This window comes from Cnephaeus nilssonii, assembly GCF_951640355.1.
Source record: "Cnephaeus nilssonii genome assembly, chromosome: 19".
Lineage (NCBI taxonomy): Eukaryota > Metazoa > Chordata > Mammalia > Chiroptera > Vespertilionidae > Cnephaeus > Cnephaeus nilssonii.
In genome coordinates, this window is record NC_137090.1 from 38,856,575 (window position 1) to 38,880,028 (window position 23,454).

At 54.7% G+C, this 23,454-nt stretch overlaps 1 protein-coding gene across 4 annotated transcripts; it reads right to left on the reverse strand.

Moving 5' to 3' along the window:
- Positions 1-90: 90 nt before the first annotated feature.
- On the reverse strand, positions 91-23,453 carry KIF1C (kinesin family member 1C). Of its 4 annotated transcripts, none has more exons than XM_079797520.1 (23): positions 23,003-23,453; positions 21,203-21,309; positions 20,856-20,988; positions 20,365-20,441; positions 19,878-20,057; positions 19,204-19,269; positions 18,415-18,593; positions 18,216-18,327; positions 17,691-17,768; positions 17,468-17,533; positions 17,301-17,376; positions 16,746-16,824; positions 16,382-16,527; positions 15,437-15,606; positions 15,193-15,272; positions 14,993-15,068; positions 9,601-9,680; positions 8,429-8,523; positions 5,262-5,345; positions 4,707-4,893; positions 4,495-4,567; positions 3,060-3,674; positions 91-1,322 (listed from the first exon to the last, which is right to left on the reverse strand). In XM_079797520.1, the coding sequence occupies exons 3-23, from the start codon at positions 20,959-20,961 to the stop codon at positions 636-638; spliced, it is 3,312 nt and encodes a 1,103-aa protein (XP_079653646.1). In that variant the 5' UTR covers positions 20,962-20,988; positions 21,203-21,309; positions 23,003-23,453; the 3' UTR covers positions 91-635. The 4 variants fall into 4 exon arrangements, with proteins under 4 accessions (XP_079653646.1, XP_079653644.1, XP_079653647.1 ...); XM_079797518.1 differs by having other exon boundaries at positions 21,203-21,323; XM_079797521.1 differs by having other exon boundaries at positions 20,852-20,988; positions 21,203-21,323.
- Position 23,454: the final 1 nt, after the last annotated feature.

Consider the following 23,454-nt stretch of genomic DNA (forward strand, 5'->3'; position numbering starts at 1 on the left):
CCCGGGGCCGCTCACTTAAGATCCGTGCATGTTCCTTAACGATCTACACTTCCACGAGACACCAAAACCAAGCGACCACCAGCCACAAGCTCCGTTTGCTATCCTTTATTGAAGGGTCCCACACCCTCATGGGACCCCAGCCAAACCAGAAACCAGACAGGTCCTCCGTTTACAGCAGGAGGCCTAGAAGGGGAGGGGAATGACTTACGATCCCACCACGCCTCCCTGGAAACAGAAACCACCACAGACAGACAGACAAGGGCTGGGGAAGAGAACGTGCCTCACTCTAGGTTCTCTCCCCATCACCCCCACTTGAAAAGAAAGTCAAACACTGGTTACACAGCACCCCAGGCCCACCCACCCATAGCAGCGTTTGTGGGGCTCCCCTCTGCAAGGGGCGGCCCCCAGGCAGCTTCCCATGTCGTCCTCCACTTTGGTTGCTCCTGGCATCTCCGTGCCCTCTTCCTTCCTGCAGCCTCCGGCCCGGCCCGTCACCTGGTCATCTAGCACCTACTCGAACCTTCTCTCTCATCTCTCGGGCTTCCCTGCCCCAAGGCTTCTGGGGAAGCAGCGTCTCAGGCATCTTCTCTCCTCCCACAGGGGCCCACCAGGCCCCCTCTGCCCGGGACGTGGACTCACACAGCGGCCCCGCTGTCCTTGAGGTCAGGGGCCGAGCGCTGCCGTCTCATTCGCGGGGGAGTAGTGTATGGGGGGTAGCGGGGCCCTGGGGGCCGTTGGGCCGGGTATGGTTGGGGCTGCTGGGGATAATAGTTGTGCTTTTTAGGCTGGAAGTGCTGAGGTTCAGGCTGTGCGGCACCCCCTCCCCGGGATCGGCCCCCTCCATCCAGGGAATTCCTGCGGGGACGGTGGGACCTTCGGGGACTTGGGGGCCTGCGGGCAGGGGTGACCACTGGGGGAGTAACCTCCTCAGGGGGTTGGGGTGGCGCTGGGGCCTCCCCGCTCCCCATCCCTGGCCAGGACTCCCGGTGCTGGGGGTTGCTCTTGAAGGGGAAGCGCAGCTTACAGTCGTGAGGGGGCACAAAGCGGGCTGGGGGCCTGCGCAGCCCCCCACCCCGGCCCCCAGAGCCCTGCAGTCCTTGCAGCCGCAACTGCTCCTGCTTGAGCCAGCGAAGGCGGCCACGACGAAAGGCCGGGTCCTCCTCCATCAGCCGTGACACCCGCTCCCAGCTGGACAGGGGTGGCGAAGTAGGCCGGGCTGAGGGCCCGTGGTGGTCATTGGGGGCTTCCTCCTCTACGACCTCTGACCCTGGGGGCGTGGCCCAGGTGGCCTCATTGGCTTCTTCATTCTCATCCTCATGATCCTGGGAGGAAAAGAGGGGAGAGAAGAGAAGGAATGTGAGAAGAGCCGAGTTTCCTGAGCACAGCGGGTTTGGGAGAAGTCAGAAGGCCCTGAGTGGCCAGATGTCAAGGGGTCCCCAGAAGGGCTTGGAGACAGTGGTTTAGGAGCACAGGCCCGGGAGCGGGGGGTCTGAGCTGAGCCCCGGTCTGCCCCTTCCCAGCTGTGTGGTCTGGAACTCGCTTGTCACCTCTGTGCCTCAGTCTCTTCATGTGTGAGATGAGGTCAATAGTAATAATAGCTACTGCATAGGGTTGTTTTAAAAATTAAACAATGTAAAGTGTTTAGAACAGTGCCTGATACATAGTAGGCACTCAGCAAATACAGCTGAATAAATAATGTGCCCTGGGGATATGGCAATCAACAAAAAGGGAAGAACAAGACTGGCCACCATTTTAGTGGGGGGAGACAGTTGATAAATAAGAAAAATTATAATATGGTACATATATTATAGCTCAATAAAAAGTTAAATATAAGTGTATATATTTAAACTACTTAGTATCCATTACCCATATTATATATAAGTACATACATTACACAATATACTTTACATAAATTATACATATTGAGATAAAGAAGAACAGAACAAGGAAGAGGGATGGGAGGCCGGGGTGAGGTGGCGGCAATGAATCGCCAGAAAGGGTTTACTGAAAGTTACCCTTACAGGAAACACCCGAAGGAAGTGAGGGGCAAGCTGTGAGACTTTCATGGGGAAAGGCATCCAGACAGAGGGAACAGCAGGTGCAAAGACCTTGAGGTAGGAGTGCGCCCAGCAGTAAGCCACAGCGGCAGGAGTGGAGAGAGCGAGAGAGGGAGCTGTGTTGGAGAAGTAAGCCTTCAGTAACCACGAGCTGCTGTGGATGCCTGCCTGCTGTCCTCCATCAGAAGGCAAGCTGGCAGAGCAGCAATTCTGTCTGCTGTGAAGCCCCAGTGGCTAGCACAGAGCCTTGTACACAGTAAGCACTCAAGTGTTCACTTATTGAGTGAACACATGCAAATCAGGGATCCGTGATAACGCTCCCTCGCAGGGCTGTTGTGAAGATTAAATGTGGTGACACAGCAAAGTGCTCAGCACAGCAGCAACCACAGAATAAGTGGTCCCCCATGGAGAAGGGAGATTATGAGAACACACATGTGAGCGTTTAGCAAGCGGTAACTTAAGAAAGTGCACTGTGCCGAAACCGGTTTGGCTCAATGGATAGAGCGTCGGCCTGCGGACTGAAAGGTCCCAGGTTCGATTCCGGTCAAGGGCATGTACCTTGGTTGCGGGCACATCCCCAGTAGGGGGTGTGCAAGAGGCAGCTGGTCGATGTTTCTCTCTCATTGATGTTTCTAACTCTCTATCCCTCTCTCTTCCTCACTGTAATAAATCAATAAAATATATTTTTTTAAAAAAAGAAAGTGCACTGTATCTCGGTGGTCCTGAAACTTCATTATACCTCAGAGACACCTGGGTACTTTTCATAGGTGCAGATTCATCCCCAAGGATGCTGATTCGGTAGGCCTGAGGCAGGACCCAGGAATCTGCATTTTCTGTTAGTGCCTTAGTGACCGAGGCACATGATTCACAAACTATACTGAGAAAAGCTACTATACATGAATGACATTTCTGAAAGCAAGAAGGGGAAGGAGGTTAGGAGGAGGTTCCGATTCTGAAAGGGGAGAGCTGAGGAGGGAGAAAGCCGGGCAAGGCCCTCGGTACCTGGGCCAGGGGGATAACCCGCTCCATGCGGAGCATGCGGTCCCGCAGGGCCTGCAGCTCCCGGTCCTTGCTGCTGTTCTGCAGCTTCACCTCCTGCAGGATCCCGGTCAGCTTGTCGATGTGCGCCCGAAGGTCCTCCACCTCTGCCCCGCGGGCTCCCTCCTCGCCGCCACCACCTCCACCTCCACTGCCTTCTTCCTCGCCCACGGTGTCCCAGACATCCCGGGCCACGGCCCTCCAGGCATCCCCGGGACCCTCCGGCTTGCCATAGGTACGACACAGCTCCCGCATCTTGAGGGCGGCCAGGGCCTCGATCTCGGCCCGCCCGTGGCGGAAGTCAGCCAGGGCCACCTCGTAGCAGATCTCCTTTACTGCCTGCATCTTCAGATCAGCCATGGTGGCCCAGCGGGGGTCTTTGCCCTGCAGCCGCCGACGCTGCGGGATCTGATACACCCTGCGTGGGGCTCGGCGCTTGCCGCTGCTGGGCAGGCCACAGCGCTTGACGATGGTCTGGACTGTGGTGGGTGGCAGCTGCTCCCTCAAAGAGGAGATGAGCCTCCAGCTCTCTTCACAGGAGCGCTTGTCAGAGTCATCCCCACTGTCAGAGTCCGCGTACTGGGTGGGGCCAGAGAGAGAACAAATCGGGAGAAGGCTAAGGACATCCCAAAACCCTTGAGTCCAACAACACTGGAAACACCCATCAGAACCGCACACCCTTAGGTGGGCTGCTTAACCTCTGCTCATCCACGCAACAGAAATGATACCACTGTCTCCCTCACAGGTACAGTCTGAGGGTTAATGTACACCAAGTGTGCAAACAGTGGCCGGCACAGAAAGTGACCAATAAGCACAAGCTGCAGCTATATCGTCTCGATTTCTTGCATATGCATTACTGCTCAGAATGAGGTTAAAGATTTAAAAGTCATCCTAGCCGGTTTGGCTCAATGGATAGAGCATCGGCCTGCAGACTGAAGGGTCCTGGGTTCAATTCTGGTCAAGGACACATGCTAGGGTTTCGGGCTCGATCCCCAGTAGGGGGCGTGCAGGAGGCAGCCAATCAATGATTTTCTCTCATCATTGATGCTTCTCTCTCTCTCCCTTTCCCTTCCTCTCTGAAATCAATAAAATAAATAAATAAAATATGATTTAAAAGTCCACGTGAGGAGCAATCTTAAATGAATAATAGGGCCAGTGAAAATCGTAAAGGTGCCACAGGACCGACTGGAGTCTGGGAGCCCTGGAGGAACTCCAGTTCCCTGCACCGTGTCCTGCGGGTCACACTTCTCTCACAACCGTCCCCTCCTAGACACCACCCCACCCGTCTCCATGCCCACCCCTCACTCTGGCCCACAGTGTGCACCAAGAGCGGAGTCAGGCTGCAGCACTGCCAGCCTGTCTCCTGCCCCTGCACCCCACACGCCTGCCAACTCCTCACCAGTCGCTGCTGCTCCAGCAGAAGGTCAGCCTCTTCCTTCTCTTTCCGGTACTGATTCTCCAGGTCCTGCAGCCTGGGGTGGGGAAGAGAGAGGAAGGCTTTGTGAGATGCTGGAGCCACCTCAATGGGTGTCCAACAGCAAGATGCTGGGGCCTGGGGGCCTGGAGGAACAGCCTAGAGGGCCCCGGGCCTGGAGCAGCCCCTCCTCGCACCTCTTCTCCATCTCCAGCTTGATGTCAATGCCTTGCTGCTCCAGCAGCTCCTTCTGGGCAAAGTTCCAGTCCACGGGCTCAGAGGGTGGTCCTGGGGGTGGGGGAACCCCTCGCTCCCGTTCCAGCCGTGCCTGCTCCGGGTGATTGAAGCGGAAAACGTGGTTCTTGCCCATCACAATCCTATTCCCTGGAGATGGGAGGAGGGGAAAGTGGACTCGCTCCCCCATGGCAGCAAACTCATCCCCGTGCCCAAGATGTACAAGGTTTTGCCCACAAGTCCCCGGGGCCCTGACACCAGCTCTCTCATCATGCCAAGTCTGAGGGTGGTCTAAGCCCAGGCTCCTCCGGCTGACACCAGGAACCACCCGCCCTGGGGCAGTGGGCATCCTGTTCCCGTTTGCCTGGGCAGCAAGAGAAACCAAAACCTGACTCCTTGATCGTCACTTCCCAGTCCCTTCTTCACAACCCACGCTGCTCCCTAGTTCTCTCTGGGTGCTGCCTAAGATTCACCAGCACGCCCAGCACCCTCCCTGTATCCCTGAACACTTCCTCTACCTGACTTCAGCACCAGGGGCTCGGTCACAAGTTTCCCATTGACATAGGTCTCGGCTCCTTCACAAGGCTCCAGGGTGACCACCACTGAGGGAGAGAGAAAAAGGAAAGGAAGCGATTAGACCCTGGGGGTAGGAGGGTTATGGTCATACTCCCATCTTGCATTACGCCCCGAAATACATGCATCCCCAGTCCCACCCCACCCCCCAGTACCTGTTAGGGGTGTCATGGCCCCTCTGGTGGCAGGCAGCAAGGGAAAGGAAGAGCAGAAGGAGGGTTAGAGCCCCAGCTGAAATTCCCAGGAGCCTCTGCAGGAGCTCTGTACTCACCTACCACCTTCCTCCCCACAGCAGCTTAGCAAGCCGGTAATTCCCAGCCAAATGGTCATCGGGCCCTGTCATTCCTGCCTTCCAGATGCCCAACCCTTCCTTTCCAAGTAGCATTATCCCGGGGTAGGCCTGGATTCCTCCAGCGGGCCCCTAGTCCACTTCTGTCTGATGCATCTTATAAAACACTACCAGACTAATCTGCTCAAGCCACAGCCAACAAACAGATCATTGTCTTCACAGGACAAGGTAGTCAACCCAACCCAAACATTTATCGAGGTGCTCCTCTGAACAAATCACCAAGCCTACTGCTTGCTGAGACACAAAGATGCCTGAGGCAGCTTCCTGTCCTCCTGACAGCAGCTTCCTGTCTTCCTGTTATCACAGAGAGAGCCCTGTATCCCAAAAATCCAGGCTCTGCAACTCTTGAGCTGAGGGACACTGAGCAAATCACCCAACTTCTGTGAGCTATAAAAAGTGATCATCAAAGACTTCCCATTCTATAGCTCACAGATGTTAGCTCAGAGTGGTTGAAAGCCCAAATAAAGTGATATGCAAACATGAGTTATTATTTATGCTGGAAGTAATAGAGAAATTGGAGTGAATTGTAAGATAAGGCAGAGATAAGACTACTGATACTGTGGGAGTCAAAGAAAGCAGAGAGGAACTCAGCTTAGACAAGAGGACTAGAAACGAGTATGGGAAAGCAGCAATTTCTGAGCCGATGCTTGAAGAGACCCTCAAATTTCAAGGGAAAGAAATGATGGAGAAGAAAAAAAAGACAGAGAAAGAAGCATCACCATATGCCCCGGAACAACAATGAAAGAAGGCAGCAGAGGAGAGGATGGTGTGCCTGTAATGGGTACCAGTCCACTGCACACCCTTATTCCCTGTCATGCCCCAAAATTCAATCGTCCATTCCACACATATACTGCATCCCTACTGTCTGCCAGGCACTATCTGAGGTCATGGAAACGCAGTAGAAATAAAACCCAAATCCCTGCTCTTACAGAGCTCACTTCCAGGTGGTAAGACAGACGGCTAATGAATAAGTCAGGAGGTAGTCTCAAGTCAGAAAGATAGGTGTAACAGAGGAAAATGGGTTCGGAGGGGATGGGAGGAGGGGAAAAGTGGACTCGCTCCCCCATGGCAGCAAACTCATCCCCGTGCCCAAGATGTACAAGGTTTTGCCCACAAGGAGAAGGTTTTGCCACAGCTGGCCAGGACAGCCTTCTCCATGTCCATGAACTCACAGCAATCCGTACTAAGGCAGCCCAGAGCAGAGCTCACAGCATAGCCCTGGAGCCTGCCACGCTATATTCAAAACTAGTTCTGCCATCTTCTAGCCATATTGGTCTTGAGCAAATTCCCTAACCCTGGGTCTCAGTTGCCTCACAGGAGCTACATGAGAAAAAGCAAAGGCACGCAGTAGATGGTCAGTGACAACTATTCTTCTAGGCTCGCACCCACCTCCTCTGCCTGTCTTTGGTCAAGTCTTCAATCTGCTGTAAGAACAGAGGCACAAATGGACGGAACCTTTAGAGCCCCCGATCTTTGGGGCACAGATTCATCAGCTGCTTTTACTGATGTAACTAATGGTGTTTCACCTGTCATCTCTCAAAACACACTCTGAGCTCCTGAGGGTGGGCTCACTCCGCATGCCTGGGATGATTTTGCTATCGCCTCAGCACGACCTGAGGGAACCTCAGAACAGGAACTCGGCAATGACTCACTGGGCTGGATGATTCAAAGCTTTTAGCCCACAGTGCTGGAAGCGTGTGCTGCCACTGAACCAGACCAGAACGATGGCATGAACCTGCTGACCCCACGTGACTTGGGGTGGTGAACACACGATACCATGTACGGATGATGCATTGTGGAACTGTATACCTGAAACCTATATAATTTTATTAACCAATGTCACCCAATGAGTTCAATTTAAAAAATAAAAATAATCTGCTGACCCTGAACCAACTGAAGCCCAACGGGCATGTCTTACACCTGAACTGCAAGCCACACAACAGTGACTTTCTTATTTTTAAAAACGTGCTGGCATTGCTTGTCCCACCTCCCTGTGCCTTCAAAAGCATCAGACTAGGCACTCCTTTCAGATTTGTGAGACACAAGATATGAGTTCAAGGTGATGAAGAGCTCATGTGTAACATCTGCCACCCTGCCCAGCACATTTCCTACAGCTCAACTTCACTTGGGCCTAACTGAACACAAATCATTGCATTTTTTTTAAAAATGACTGATCAAGAACAAAATGGTGACCTCAAAATACACCCTGAACCTCAGGAGCATTGTTCTGTTGATGTCAGGCAGGCTACTACCTTCACCCTTTGGGCTTGTGATTCTTAAAAGCTTTTGCAGCTATGGCCATAGAGAGGCAAAAAAATCTCTGAACGTTTTGGAATCAAAGGGATACATGGGCCAATTAACTCCCTGAAACCATTGCAGTCATAGCGGGATAGATAGACACATTTTCCAGAGATAAATTCAGAAGGCCCACTGGAACAAATAGAATTTTCCATAAAAAATTACCAGGATGCTGTTTTAGGATAAAAAAGTCAGAAAGAAGGCAGACGACCTCGTCACCAAAATGCCAGTGCTCTGCTTCTGCCTCGGACCCTCGCCACGCGCTGCCCCTCGCAGCACTCGGGTGAGTGCAGACAGCCTGGCCTTGACTTCCCTAATGCTTACCATGAGCTCAAAGCCCCTGCGCGGGCGAGGACACATGCCCTCTTACATGGCTGCACACCCAGTGCCCAGTTCAGAGTCTGAAACATGGGCCCTGTCCCTCTCCTTGTCTGGCCACTCCACTCTCACTCCCTCAGCCATTACCTTCTCCGTCCGGCTGAGGGATGCTCCGGAACACACAGTGCTGCTCCCGAATGAACTTCCCGGTGAGCTTGATGTCCACATCTACCTGGCCGACCCTGGGAAAGCAACGGCCAACATTTCCTAAGCAGGTGTCGGACATTCGCCAAGCCGCTTCTGAATGCCAGCTCATCCCCCTCTATGAGCCAAGCGTCATTATTTCTACGTCACAGATGAGGACGCTGAGGCTCAGAAGGTCAAGTAACTTGCCCAAGGTCATGCAGCCCAGGAGCGGTGAGACTGGGATTTGAACCCAGATCTGCCTGACTCCAAAGCCCCTGTCCTCAGTCACTGTGTTACATAGAAGAGAAAAGGGAACCCGGAGGGGCTGGGCCTCCCATCATCCTCAGAGCTGATCACCCTGAGGGCTCACTGCCTACCATGGACAGCCAGTAAATGCCTGTGGTGAGACAGAAAGGGCACCCTCACCTCGTTAACTCCAAGAGGTGACCTCAGAGGCACCGAGCCCCAGGGGTTAGCATTAGCCATGCAGCCACCTGCAGCACAGGCACTGCCCCTAAACAGTGGGGGCCTGGGACCACAATTCCCTCTACCCACAGGGAGGGTCCCATCAAGGGAGGCCGAGGCAGTGGTGCTAAGGGCTAAGAATGTGGTGGTCTGGATTCCAACCCCCGCCTGTGCTCTAAGCCGTGGTCGGCAAACTGCGGCTCGCGAGCCACATGCGGCTCTTTGGCCCCTTGAGTGTGACTCTTCCACAAAATACCACAGCCTGGGAGAGTCTATTTTGAAGAAGTGGCGTTAGAAGTTTAAAAAATTTGGCCGTCAAAAGAAATTTCAATCGTTGTACTGTTGGTATTTGGCTCTGCTGACCAATGAGTTGCCGACCACGGCTCTAAGCAGTCGGGAGCTGTCCCCGAAGCACTGGGTCAGTTTGGTCCCAGGAGGCGTCTCAGCCAAACCAAAGTGGTGGGTGAGGCCGGACAGCTGCGTGGAGGCCAGGCTCAGCAACTTCTCAGGAAGCCTAGAAAGTGAGCAGAGCTGTGGAGGCAGCCGTCCTGACATCCGGGGTGTTTCCAGCAAGGTCACCAGGAAAGGGAGTCACTAGTGTGGCCGTCCCTCTGCAAATCGCACCCCTAAAGGAGAGGCTGCCCCACAGGCCACTGATTAAACACTACCTGGTGATGCCATCTTTGATGTGGTAGAGCAGACATTCGGACATCAGGGGGTCTTCATTCAGGTTCACCAGGTGGGGAGTCTGTGGGAAAGCGGGGGTCAGGGAAGGGATCCTGAGAGCCAGCCGGGGGGTGCCGCAGGGGAGGAAAGGAGCTCCAGCGGACATCCCGGGACATCCCTCCCGGTTCTAGCACTGAGCTGCTCCTCCTCCCCTCACTCGGCGAACTCTCCCCTCTCCTTACTCCCACTTACTCCAATCACCTTCAGAACAGCCTAACCCACCCTCTCCTCATACATACGGGGCCTAAAATAACCCCATCCATCTACCCTTCCTAAGGCCCCATTTCTTCAGAGGCACCTCGACCACCCATCTCTTTGAAACCTAGAGTCCGCCTGCCCTCGCCTCTGCTTTCCCTGTATTCCCTGTCCCCAGGTCTCATTTCTTCCGTCAAAATGTATCTTGCCATTTCTGGAGAGTACAAGAGGGGACTGGGTGAGGGGACTGGTACTTCCCACCTTTTATTACAGCTTCAATTTCTTAGGAGCATGGATTACTTTTACTTACAACCATAACTTAAAAATAAAAAGTGTCAGTTCAAGCCCAGGCCCGGTTTGCTCAGTAGTTAGAGCCTCGGCCCACACACCAAAAGGTCTCGGATTCAATTCCCAGTTAAGGGCAGGTACCTCAGTTGCAGTCTCTCTCACATCAATTTCCCCCCCACCTCCCCTTCCCTTCCCTTCCATTCTATCTAAAAGCAATGGAAAAATATCCTCAGGTAAGGATTAAAAAACACACACACAGTGTTAGTTCAATTCAAAAGCATATAAAACAAACAAACCCCTTTTCCCAGCAGACTCCCCAATCTTCCCTGGCCACTGCCCGTTCCCAGCCCTGCTTCACCTGGGGCCAAGGTCACTGCAGCAGCTGCCTGGTGCTGTCCCTGTCGAGCCCCATCTAATGGGCTGATCATTATGTTGCTCCACATCGAAACTCAGCCCGTTCCCTTCCCCCAAAGCACCTTTTCCTGACTGGTTTCTCTATCGACACCCCACTCTCCCCAGGCATGTAACTCTGGAAAGCACAGTATATAAGCCTTTTTCCCTCTACACCCCCGCACGCCACTGCTGCCATCCTGGGGAGGTCTCCCTCCCTACGATCTGCTGCCTCGGCCTACCCTGCCGCACCTGTCTGACTTCCTGCCGTCTCCAGGGGTCTCCCAGTTTTCCTGCTCATACCACACCATGACCGAGTCATGCTTCTCCACTCAGACCACCCCAGCTGGCACCCCATGCCCACCTGACTTAAGCCTGCTTTTTTCATGCCCACCTGACTTAAGCCTGCTTTTTTTTTTTTAATATATTTTATTGATTTTTTTACAGAGAGGAAGGGAGAGGAATACAGAGTTAGAAACATTGATGGGAGAAAAACATGGATCAGCTGCCTCCTGCACACATCCTACTGGGGATGTGCCCGCAACCAAGGTACATGCCCTTGACCGGAATAGAACCTGGGACCTTTCAGTCCGCAGGCCGACGCTCTATCCACTGAGCCAAACCGGTTAGGGCTGCTTTAAAAAAAAAAATACTTTTATTGATTTCAGGGAGGAAGGGAGAAGGAGAGAGAGATAGAAGCATCAATGAGAGAGAATCATTGATCGGCTGCCTCCTGCATGCCCCCTACTGGGGATTGATCAACAACCAGGGCATGTGTCCTTGACCGGAATCAAACCTGGGACCCTTCAGTCCACAGGCTGACGCTCCATCCACTGAGCCAAACCAGCTAGGGCTAAGCCTGCTTTTTACACTGGCATCCGTGGGCCTCATCCACATCAGGGCCCCAGCCCACCTATCCCAGCCCCTTTCTGGGATTCCTCTCTCCTCTGTGTTCCCACCCAGTGGGACTGCTGAACACTTATTCCAGAAGACCTCCTTCATCCCTAAACATGCCGGGAGCTGCTCCCCATGTTCCCTCACCTGGAATAGCCTCCCTCCCAGCCCCACCCCTATCCCCACCTGTCAGTCATTCACTTCCCTCACAGTCTGTCTCAAATGCCACTTCCTCCACGAAGCTCTCCCCTGCCTTCCAACTGAAGACAAGATCCTCTGCCTCTTTCTACAGAATTTACTTTCTAAAGACCCTGTGAAGTGCCAGGTGGGACACCGAGATGCAGCAACCCTCGATGCTGCTGTCCTGTCAGCAAGAAAATCCGTCAACTTGGGGAGATAAGACTTGGCAACGTTACAAGTGGGAAAGGGATGCCTCACAGTAGAGTTTCTGATCTTTTCACATCTTCACTTAGTAATTCATTCACTCATTTGTTCCCAGGAGTTGAGTGCCACCATATCCTGGGCTGGGGGGAGGGTAGATGCAAAGATGAATAAAGTGAAGAGCTGCAGGAACTCAGAGTTGGTTCAAGAGGACCTGGTGGAAAGGCAGCGTGGGATCCGATCTTGAGGATGAGGACGTGGACATGCAGCATGAAGAGCATTCCAGGTAAAAGAGGAGTGTGAACAACAGCATGGAAGCGTGAACGCACACAGTGTAGGGAAAAAGAGCCAATAGTCGGGCCCCATGTTTCTTTGGGGACCCCCTGGATGGTGATCCATGGTGGATATACCATGTATCCATGTGCCTGCCCCTCTACCCAGGCACCCCAACAATTCCCTGCTGCCACACTTCCTCTTCTCCCCAGGGACTCTCACGCCCCTCCCAACACTGTAGCGTCAGGAATGCCAAACACTGATGGGCTGAGAGCAGAAAGTGACCTCTCCCTTGGGAGAGGGGACATGGTTTAGGACAGTGCTTCTCAATCTTTGTTCAGCCCTGGAACCCTTTGTTCAAATGAAACCTTACCTAGAAGCTGAATATGTCAAGCAGATAAGCAGGGAGCCACTCAGGATGAGGCTGGGGGTGGGGGACCCAGAGTTTGGTCCTCCCCCCGCCACCCTTACCCACTCCCACCCCTGTGAAAGCAGCACCAAGCCAGGTTTAAAAGTCACCTAGTTAAGAAGGCCTGGTGGTGGTGGGTCCCAGAAAGAGGGAACTTTCCCTAAGTCTCTTGGCCCTCTCCAAGACCAACTATAGCTTTTCCCCCAGGACCACCTTTCCTATCCCAGGCTGGAGCCACCAAACCCATTTCCCCGTTTGTAGTCTAACAGCTCCCCCTCCTGAAACATGCATGCCTTTTAAACATATGAAAATATGTTCGTCCTTACCACCTTGAGAAAATGCAAAAGTAAAACACCATTTTACCAGATTGGCAAAGATCAAAAATTAGAGAGTATAAAGTGACATGGTTATTATCTTTGGAGGGCACTCTGGCAAAACAGATTGAAATTTTACATAGCTACTATTTGACCCAAATCTCCACTTCTAGGAATTTTTTCTACAGATAACAGACCTATTTAAGACCAACCGTTGTAATATTGTTTATAATATTGAAAAATGGGATACAACCTAAATGACCATCATTAGGAAACTGGCTAATTAAATTATCCTACATCAATGGGATATTCTGACACTCTGGCAAAGAACAGACAGAATTTCAATGTTATGTGAAAAAGCAAAGTATAAAGTACTCAACCACCACTATTCCAAAAAGAGGTCATGTATGTAGGCACTCGCGCCTGCATGCACACACACCTGCGTCTAATTATACATAACAAACACTTGTGAGTGCACTGGCTACCTCCAGAACACGTCGGAACCTGCTAAGAGGGCTTGCCTCTGGGAGGGGAACCTGAGGGGGGAAGGAAGAGGACTTCCTTTTCACTGTACCCATCACTCAGCGCTGTGGGAAGGCTCTCTCTGGTATATCACCTTTTTAAGAATAATTACAAACAAAAAACAACTCATCCTTATTGGTCCCTGAGCTTCAGTAGGTGGCTTCCCTGTGCAGTGGGAGCCCTCCAGGGAAGAAGCACCCACCACATCTACCTGTCTCCACCCATTTCTACCTTTCCTCCAGCCCTGCAAACGTGGTGGAAGCTCCTCAGGTACCCAGTACCTCAAGGTGGCTGCAAGCTATGTTGAGAGCCATGTGTAGCTCCTCCCCCAGATGTAGACCTCAGAAGGACCCCAAGCCCTGGGTACCCAACCCTGGACCAGGTCCCTCAGTCCAGCCTGCCACACTCCATCATCCACCCATAGCGCTCTCACTCCCTCACTGTGCCGTAGGCCATGCAAAGCAAACCCCTCTCTTTTCAGATCCCTGTTCAATGACCCCTGCTTGCTCAGCCTCCCAGACGGCCCTGATTTTATGAAACCAGGAGGGCTTCTTCCAATAACCTGCCACCTCTTCTAGGCAGTCCCGTGACTCTGCCTGCATCAAGCACTTTGGTCCTTCGTAAAGTGGACCAAACAGATGTGGCTAGCTCTCCAGGGGACGGGGAATTCCTGACTTACTCAAACTGGCCTCCATGTCATCCCTTCATCAGTATGCCTGACCATACAGCTGTGCCGGCTGTCTATGGCTAGCGTCCATTCTGATTGGTCCGTTCCTATGCTCTGCTGGTGCCTCCAGATGAGCTTGATCACTCCTAGCCTGCTTCCTTCCTTCCTTCCTTCCTCTCAGTAAAGATGTACTGAGCACCCGCCACCCGCTACACACCAGGCACATGACACACGCTGGTGCGCCCCACCCACTGATACCTGTGTTTCCTGAGCCTAATGCTCTCTCTGCTCTGAGCTACTCCCAAATCTTGACCTCCTTTCACGCTCCATTTTCCAAACCACCTTCTCCAGGAAACCAGTTTCCATTCATCTACAGGCTGTACTGATGCTACCAATCTTTAAACCTCTCGCTGCTTCTGCAATCAACATCTTACAGTTTGGTGCTTATTTCTTATCTATTTCTAAGTTATCCTTTTTGAAATGTATTTTTAGCTAATTTTTTGAGTAGATACCATATGTACAGAGTACAGAAGTCAAATGATACAAAATAGTGTACAGTGAATAAGTCTCTATCCATCCTCCAACCTCCCCGGTCCTCTCCCTCTTTCCTGGGGCAAGCACTGTAACCAGTTTCTTACTGAATTCATCCAGGCACGAATTCACATACACACGTGTGAGGTGATGTTTGTAAATACCTAGATTCTAAGCAGCTCTTGAATCCCCCTAAGGGCAGGGGCCCTGTCATCCTCTGGGTCCCTAGAGTCCCTGGCCACAGGCACTTACTGAGCACTGCCTCTTTGGCTAACTGTCAGATGGAGGGAGAGAGAAGGCAGGATGGCCAGACAACACAGAGAGAAGATGCAGGAGTGGGGACAGAGATGATGGGGGGACAATTCAGAGACCTTGGAAATGAGGGTTAGAACTTATCACTCTCCCACCCCCAACCCTCTTCTTTAAGCATCCAGGGTCTTCTAGGCCTCTTCACCCAACCACTCACTCACCTTCTTCGGAGAGAAGACACCCACGGTTCCCCCGTCCTCCCGGACAGCCACCCCCATCTCAGCCAGCAATGCTTCTCTGCAGGCCAAGAAGACAAATATTAGTCTTATCCTCGCTACCATGAGCTCCTCCCCTGCAGAATCTGACCTTCCCTCCCCATTCCCCGTCTTCCAAGGCTCCAGCTGCCCCCTCTGCCTCATACCTCTCCATCCTCAGGGCTTCCGTCTTGCGTAGTTTCTCTTCCCAGGTCTCATTCAGTTCAGCTATGATCTTCTCGGTTTCCTGGGGGCATGAGGCAGACAGGGATCAGGACCTTCTGGGACAAGTACCTACCATGGGGCCCACATCACTCCTGGGATTCCTTCCTCCTCTTCGACCCTGGCTTTGGAGAACTACATTCCCATCAGCCCCCAGGTCCCCAGTCCTGGCCAGCTCCAGCTTCCCACCTGCAGCCTCTCCATGGCCTCCTCAGGCCCAATCTGGGGCTCAGCATTGGGGGAGAATGATGGCTCCAGTTCCCCATTGTGTGTGGGGGGAGATGAGGGTGAAGCTGGGGAAGGGGGAGACGCTATAGCTGGCAGAGCACCTCCAGGGCTCCCCTCATCCACCTTCAGGCCTGGGAAGGAGAAAGAAGGCAAAGAAGGAGGCTAAGGAAAGATGTAGCTGATTGGAGACGTAGAGAAGGCCTCAGAGAGGACCAGTCTATAAGGACTTCCGAAGACATCTGGTCAACCTCCACCAAACAGGAAGCCCTCCCACTGCAGCCTTAACAAATGGGCACCCAGTCTCTGCTTGCTTCCCTCTAAGGGTGGAGAGCTCATTACTGAACAAGGCAATGAGTTCCTTCCATTGTTAGATGACTCACACTATCAGAAAGTTCTTAGCTATGTTGAGCTAAAATCTACCTCCGTTACAGGTGGCCATTCTTTCTGATCCTGCCTTCTAGGATAAGAGAGACTAGACTGTTTTTGTTTTTTCTTACATCTACCTTATCCTTCTCTTACCAAGAATGGACACCCTTATTTTCCCTACTGTGCCCCTGAGCACCCTGACTGTCCTCAATGGGATGGACCCAAATACTGAATTCGGAGTCAACACTTGATGCAGCCATACAGGTCTACATCCTCTAGAATGGACATCGTTTTGTATCAGTGAGGCTAAGCAGTAAACTTTAGAAACCATCCCACTATTAACTGTTGTTAAGCTTATGTTTCACACGAACTTCTGCAAGACAGGGGAAGGCCCCGCTCCATATCTGCACCATGTCACCGAGGACAAGAAGGGCTTCAAGGTCAGTGGCCCCTCCCTGGCCCAGGACTGGGCAAAGGCAATGAGGAGGGATGAGGCAAGCCGAGGGGCATCCCTGAGCTGCCCCTCCCTTGGAGCCCTACCTCCCAGAGCAGAGGCTGAGAGCCCCTGAGCCATCAGCAGTTCCCGCAGCCGCGCCACCTCCTCCTGCAGCTCCCGGATCAGCCGGGCATTAGGGTCCTCATTGATGATGGCATTGCAGCGGATCTGCTTGGTGCGGTCAGCGTACCTGGGTGAGGAGGGAGGATTGGGATTGGTGAGGCCCAGACCCAGGTGACCTTAGTCGGCTGCCTGCTGCCTATTTCCCTCTCTCCCTCCCAGGTTTTAAAATATTGGGGTACAGTTGAGGGTCAACTCTGTCTCATGGGCAGGGTCCTGAACTACCTACCAGCCTCTGAGCTCCCCTGGCACTTTTCTTATGCTGTTTCCACCCCACCAGAGCCCCACCTGAGGGTGCTGAGAGTCTCCTCGTAATTGATGTCTGCGGGGCTCAGGGCTGCAATCATTGCTGTGCGTGAGTTCCCACCTATGCATGGAGAGGAGGGGAAAGCTTAAGCTGGGCTGGGTCCTAAGAAAAGTCAGACTGGGTCAGGGGGCCTTAGTGCCCAGACAGGGGTCTGACGGGGCACTGTCCAAGGAGGGTGAAGCTAAGCATTGTGGAGCTACACATAAAATCTAGTAGCTAGCGGGAGCAGGGGTGAGGTCAAGGAGACAACAGACATCTGTGGGACAGAGAGCAGGAGGAGGAGGATGAAGTCAGCAGTGGGTGTGGGATCAGAAAGGGGTCATGAGTGGCCAGGTTAGAGAGGCGCTTGGCTTGGCAGGCAGGGAGTGGCCTTGATCTCAGCAACAGGACATCTTCAAAGGATGTTCCCCAGGTCAGGGGAGAGTCAACTGGACAACTGGAGAATTTGAGCTTCTCGGGGTAGCAAGGGGATTTATCAAAGGGGGGTAGCAGAATGGTGGCAAGGTCAGCAAAGACAGAGAGGAGGAGCCCCTCACCCAAATTCTCCTTGAGTAGCCAGGTGAGCACAGAGTCCCTGTAAGGGATAAAATCCGACTTCCGCTTCTTTGATTGCTGGGGGATAGAAGGGGGGAGGGGGTCAGGGTGGGCCATCCCCGGTGTCCCCTCACCCAGAGCCCCTTCTCTTCCCACCCCCAGGTCTTACCATATCCGCAAGGGCAGAGATCACCTTCCCTAGAGTAGTCAGGGACTTATTTATATTGGCACCTTCCTGAAAAGCGATAAGGAATGTGGGGAATGAGGCCCTACTCTCCCACTCCAACCCACTTCTCCACCCTCCTCCCCGCAACCAGAGTCCCAGGTTGGGATGAGAAACCACTGCACACAGCCCCCAACACTGCCCGTCAGTCCCTCCTAAGCCTCCTCACCTTCAGGCGCATGCCCCGGGCTCCTGAGGAGTCAGCCCGCTCACTCCCAGCAAGGTCCACCAAACTGATCTTACTAACCTGGGTCAGAGGAAAGAGGTAGGAGGTGACTGGGTCAGTGGGGCGGGGCAGGCAAATCAGCAGAACACCCAGCAAGGGAATTGGGCTATTGGCAAGGGATGGAAAAATGCAGGAGGGGACGAAGGAACAGGGCAGGAGGAAATGAAATTTATTAAGACAATAGTAAGGGACTGGTTATTCATCCACTTGTGCATTTATTTGCTTATAGGTATTTACTTGCCCACTGTGGGCCAGAACAAGGTACAGTGGGATCCAAGCCCTGCCCTGAGAAGTCTAGTAAGAAGGACAAACAAGCAAATAGGAGATTGCACCCTATGATCTGAGAGGAGGACAGAGACCTTTGGAAGCCTGGCGAAGGCACTCAAACCCAGCGTGGGCAGGGAGGAGGACACAAGGCCATTTCATGTTACTAGGTAGGGATGGTTGGGGGTGGGGTGTTGTCCCCACCTTCTCTGAGTCCAGCCCAGTGAGCTGGTCATGGCAACGCTGTGTGAAGACAATGGTGAAGACGGCATGGGAACGGCTGCTGGTCTCATTCATGTTGGTGGCAGCCACAGTCCTGGGGGAAAGGGAGTGGTCACTGGGTCCCACCTCTCACCGTTCTGAGCCTGGCTCCCTTTTCCTCCACTCCACCGGCCCCCCTCACCTCGCCTTATTTCCACAGTCCATGAGGTCGGCAATGTCTGCATACGAGGTCACAGCCAATTTAGACAAGTCCTGCACGTAGGGGCCCAGGATGGGGTGCTCCCGGACCCGCAGAGCACCCCGACTCTTGGGGTTCAAGAGGTCGCGTACCCGTTCACAATAGATCTCCATATAGCTCACCTAAGTGGAAGAAGAAAATAAGAAACAACAGCACGGTGATTACCAGAAGTAAAGAGGGGATGGGGAGAGGCAGAAGAGAGTATGGGGAGATAAATGGTGAAGGAAGACTTGACCTGCAGTGGTAAACACACAACACAACGTACAGATGATGTATTACAGAATCGTACACCTGAAATCTATATAATTCTATTAACCAATGTCACCCCAATAAACTCAACAAAAAATAAAACGTAACAAGCAAACAAAATACTGACTATGAAACACCCTATACCCCACTGAGTATGAAACCGGTGATTTCAGCTAAGGTTACACTGAGCATTTCCTAGGCACCAGGCATGGTGCTAAGCACCTCGCATATGCTTACTGAACCACCCAACAACCCTAGGACGGGGATCCCGCCATTACCATTTCATAGATGAACATACTGAGAGATAAAATCATTTGCTCAAAGCCACCGTCAGTAACTGGCAGGGCATGAATCCCAGGCTGTCTGACTCAGAGAATGCCCTTGGTCTTAACCATTCCTCTCTCCACCACCACCACCCCCCCTGCCCCGACCCAGGAACACCATGCCCACCCTCCTGCCCACCTAGACCTGGCCTGGGCTTACCTCCACAGAATAGGAGAGCTCAGCGCTCTGGTTCTTACTAACACGAGAGAAGAGGTCTTCACAGAGCTGGAGAGGACACAGAAAAGCCGCTGTTCACAGCGCACCTGCGGCGCCCGGCATCAGTCCAGGCCCTGTCCTAAGTGGTCCAGCTGAACCCTAACTCAGCCCTGAGGGAGGGGTCATCCCTGTTTTACCGATGGGAAAGCACCCGCAGAGAGGTTCACACTTGCCCGGGGTCACGGCTAGCAAACCCAGGCATCCTAACTCCAGAGCCTGTGTGCAAGGCCACTACACCGCACAGCCAGGGAGAAGGACGAGCACCTCTCAGCTATCCTCCGCTGGCTTCTTGTACAGTCACCACGTTAACGATGGTACACCCCCCAGGATACAGGGTGGGTACACTCACAGTGGTTATGAGACAAGGTAAATGGTAAGGGGGAGAACCAGGGTTCAAACCAGGGCTCTCCGATGCCATAGCTTTGGCTCTCCTTACTGAGCCTTGTTGCTTCTGGAGGGTCCTGGGTGTGCAGGTTGCAGCCAACCCCTACCCACCATCACATTCCCTGTCACTCAGGGCCTCCGAGGGCCAGCTCTCTGCTCCATAATCCTCAGACCCCTTAGGGACAGCTGAACATGCTCCCGCCCTGGCGGCCCTGCCAGGTCCCGGCAAGTACCTGGGGCACAATGCCCTGCTGCCCTGGCTCCTGCCGCCCCATCATGGTGTAGGATTTCCCAGCCCCGGTCTGCCCGTAGGCAAAGATGCACACGTTGTAGCCTTCAAAGGCGTGGAGCAGCATCTCCTCTCCAATGTCCCGATATACCTGTTGCTGAGATGCAAACTGGGGGTCCTCAGCCTAGGTGGAAGCGGAGCAGAAAAAGACAGCATGAGCCCTACATGGCTTGGTCCTCAGTGTCTAGGTCCCAGGAGGCTTGCCCCCATTGTCAAAGTCTGCCCAAAGGTCCTGTGGGCTTCCCACCCCCATCACATCCTAACCATCCCTGGGGGTCCTACTCAATTTCCTGCTCCCAGTCACAAGCTGTGTCCTACCCACCCCATCCCAACCAACCCCCCAGAGGTGCTATTCCCCTGCAATGCCCTCTCCCAGGACCCAAACCCCCGGTCCCTTGTTGCTTAGCTCTCCCCCAGCCCAACAACCTTACCGAAGTGTGTGACCAGTAGGAGTAGTCAAAGGTGAAGCTTTTGGGGCCATCCTTGCTATGTTTCGGATTGATGATGGCTGAGGGGGCAGGAGAGGGCAAAGGTAGGCCAAGGTCAGGTACTCCCAACCTCTGCCCACGGCCCACAAGCCCCTGAATCCAGGCATCCTAGTACTCCCTCCTCTGTCCTAGTTCATCTCTCCCCTTTAATACTCCCCACCCCCTCCCGCACCAAAGCTAATTTTGGCTTCCTAGGACCCGCCCCCACCAGACTGCCTCCTTGGATTGGGCAACGGAGGGCTCCAGGCCAGCATTCCCCCTCCCAGGGACTGGGAGCACGGAAAGGCCAGCCTGCCCCAACCCCCACCCTTACAACTAGCACCTGCTCTGTGCTGGGCACAGCCCTTCGCCCGGGTGCGCCCAGCAGGACTAGCCTGTGTGGTGGGCCTGGCCCACCCCGCCTGTCCGCTGCCAGGCCCCTGGGACTCACTCACAGGTGGTGCTGCCCTGCATGCTGACCACACACTTGGCATCCTGGCTGGTCTCACGGGCATTGAAGGGCCGAACCCTCACTGCCACTTTCACTGAGGCACCCGTCATGGCTTCAGATACTCCCACCCTCCTCAGCTGGAGGACAGAGACACAAGAGGTGGTTAGAGCTGCTGGGGGGACCCAGACATTAACTCCCAGCTTCTGCAAGGAACCAGTCTCTCCACCCCCGCTTCCTCAGCTACCCAACCCCCCAAGAACCCAGTTCCTAGTTCCCTGGCCTTCCTCCCAAATGTCACTCTCCTCAGGGACTCCCAAAGGTATTGCTAGCCATATCCCAGCTCGCAGTTACCTGTCGTCCTGGCCCCAGACCAGGGGGGCTGTATCAGTTCTGGCTGCCACCGGCCCTCGTAGGGGGAGCCCCATCCTACACTTGGGGCCTGGCCACGCCAGCTGGGGCTGTGGGGGAAACCCTGGTTGTGGGGGAAGAATGGTTAGGAGGCACCTGTAGCCCCAGAGGTGTGTTTGGGGTTGCACGATTGGAGAATAAGGGGTGGGGGGTAATGTCAGAAAAAGTAAGGATGGCTGTCCCTCTGGAGTGGCCGAATGCAATGTGAATCCAAGGGCAGAGATGGTGGTATTTTTATTCCTCGTCACTCACAAGTGTACTAAACGTCAGATAGAGGAGAGGCTGCACAGAGGGCAATTCTGAGAAAGGGACACATGGGCAGAGAGACCCTGAGGGTGGCGGGAAGGGGGAAGAGCAGGAGCAGAAAGTCACAGATACCAAGAAAACCAGAGACACAAGAGAGAAGGCAAAATCGAGGTCATGCTATGAAGGAAATAAAGGGAGGAAAAGGAAGGAGAGGCGCAGCCAACAAACACAGAAATGGGAGGACAGACAGGGAGGAGGGCTCCAGGGCTAAAGCACAAACGGGGAGCCCAGAAGAGAAACAAGAGGAGAGAAAATCCTAAACATAAAGCCTACCCTAAAATTCCCACGCAGGGTCAGGGTCAGCCAGGGAGAAGTGGCAGCCAGCTCCCACCCAGGGCCCGCAACCTCCACACACAGGCAGGGGCTGCCAATGGGCAAAGTGCAAGGGCTGGAGGTACAGTCCAGGACTGGGATCCACAGGGCCTGTGGCCCCAAACCCCTTGCCCAGCCCCCAGCACTTCCTCCTCAGGATCCAGGACAATGGGCAGGGGAGGGCGGGGTCATCCTGCATCCATCCAGCCGGGGCTCTGGGCTGAGGAAGCCAGGATACCTGTCTTTATGGGGAAGGGAGGGTAACACTGGGGTCTGTCTCCCTGAAAAGGGGGAGAAGGGAAAGGGGCAGGCAGGTCTCGGCCCCTGCCTGAGGCTAATACTATGGCGTCCACTGCCCTGGGGAAGGTGCCAGACTGGAGCCCAGGAATGTGGGTGATCGGGTGCCCACACCCTGGGAGGAGAGGCTGAGCAGCCTACGCCCACGGAGGCAGGGTGGAGAGTGTGGAGAGAGATCGGGGATGCTGGGGCCCCTTCTGAGACCCCCAAAGGGCCTCAAACTCCTGTCCTGTTGGTTGGGTCTCGCCTCACCGGCCTTGGGGGTGGGGGCGCAGAGTGAGAGGGCTGGTTTGTCCCAGGGCAGGAAGGGAGTAGCTGAAATTAGAGGCTTTCTCAGGAAGAACAGCCCTGACCCCCAGATGCTGATCACACCGGTGGGGACACTCAATGGTGCCGCCGAGGGGGCCAGTGGAGCAGGGAAGGGGATGGCACGGCTCGCGGAGAGCGGGGTAAAGGGCTAGGGGACAGGCAGGTCAGCCAGTGCAGCGTAAAGGAGCAGGGGGTGCAGGGAGGGCCCACGGCTGGGGAGGGGTTGACCCCCCGAACCGGAGCCTAAAGGACCACCTGGACCCTGCCCGCCCGGCAGTCCCCACACAGGCCCGGTCCCCGGCCTTCCCGGGAGGCCGTGCGGACCCTGTCCTCCTGTCCGGCCAACCGACGGCGGCCCGGGCCTGGCACCTCTCTGCGCCTCCGCGGGACAAACAGCACATGACCCGGCTCTCCGGCCAGCCGGCCCTCCCGGGTCGCGCACACGAGGACCCCGCTCCCGCCCCCCAGCCCGACACATTCCTCCGCGGGCGTCCCTCCCGCCCCTCCCCCAGCTCTCACTTCGCGGCGGCGGGGCTCCCGGAGCGGCTGGCACGGCGCACAGAGACAAACTTCCCGGGAAGCGGGAGACGCGAGCGGGGCGATCCGGGGCCGGTTCGGGGCTGCCCCCGCCCCTCGCCGGGTCCCCGGGCGGCGGGCGGCCGATTCACGCCCCGCGGGCGGCAGCAGAAGCGGCGCCAGCGGCCGGCGCCCGCCCGGGCAGCGCGAGCTGGGGCGGGAGCGAGGGGCGGGGAGCCGGCGGGCGCGCGCACGCGGGCGGGCGGGGGCGCGCCGCTCGGAGCAGGGCCCGGGAGAGCCTGGAACTACTGTTAAAGGGGCAGTGCCCTCGGGACTGTGGGCCCACCGGGCGGGGGTGGGGAGCCAAGGGACGGTCGCCGGAGGGCGAGCTGGACGCCGGGATTCGGGAAGGTCATCAGCGCCCGAGGAGCCAGAACAGTAGGGACGGACGCCGT

Bases quoted from the DNA above. Each gene is read 5' to 3' on its own strand.
- KIF1C (XM_079797520.1), bottom strand. From the start codon at position 20,961: ATGACGGGTGCCTCAGTGAAAGTGGCAGTGAGGGTTCGGCCCTTCAAT. The intron at 19,270-19,877 runs GTACTTGCCGGG...TGTCCTCTCCAG, and splicing joins AGCAGGGCATTGTGCCCCAG to CTCTGTGAAGACCTCTTCTC. The intron at 4,568-4,706 runs GTGCGAGGAGGG...TCCCCACCCCAG, and splicing joins AAGCTGGAGATGGAGAAGAG to GCTGCAGGACCTGGAGAATC.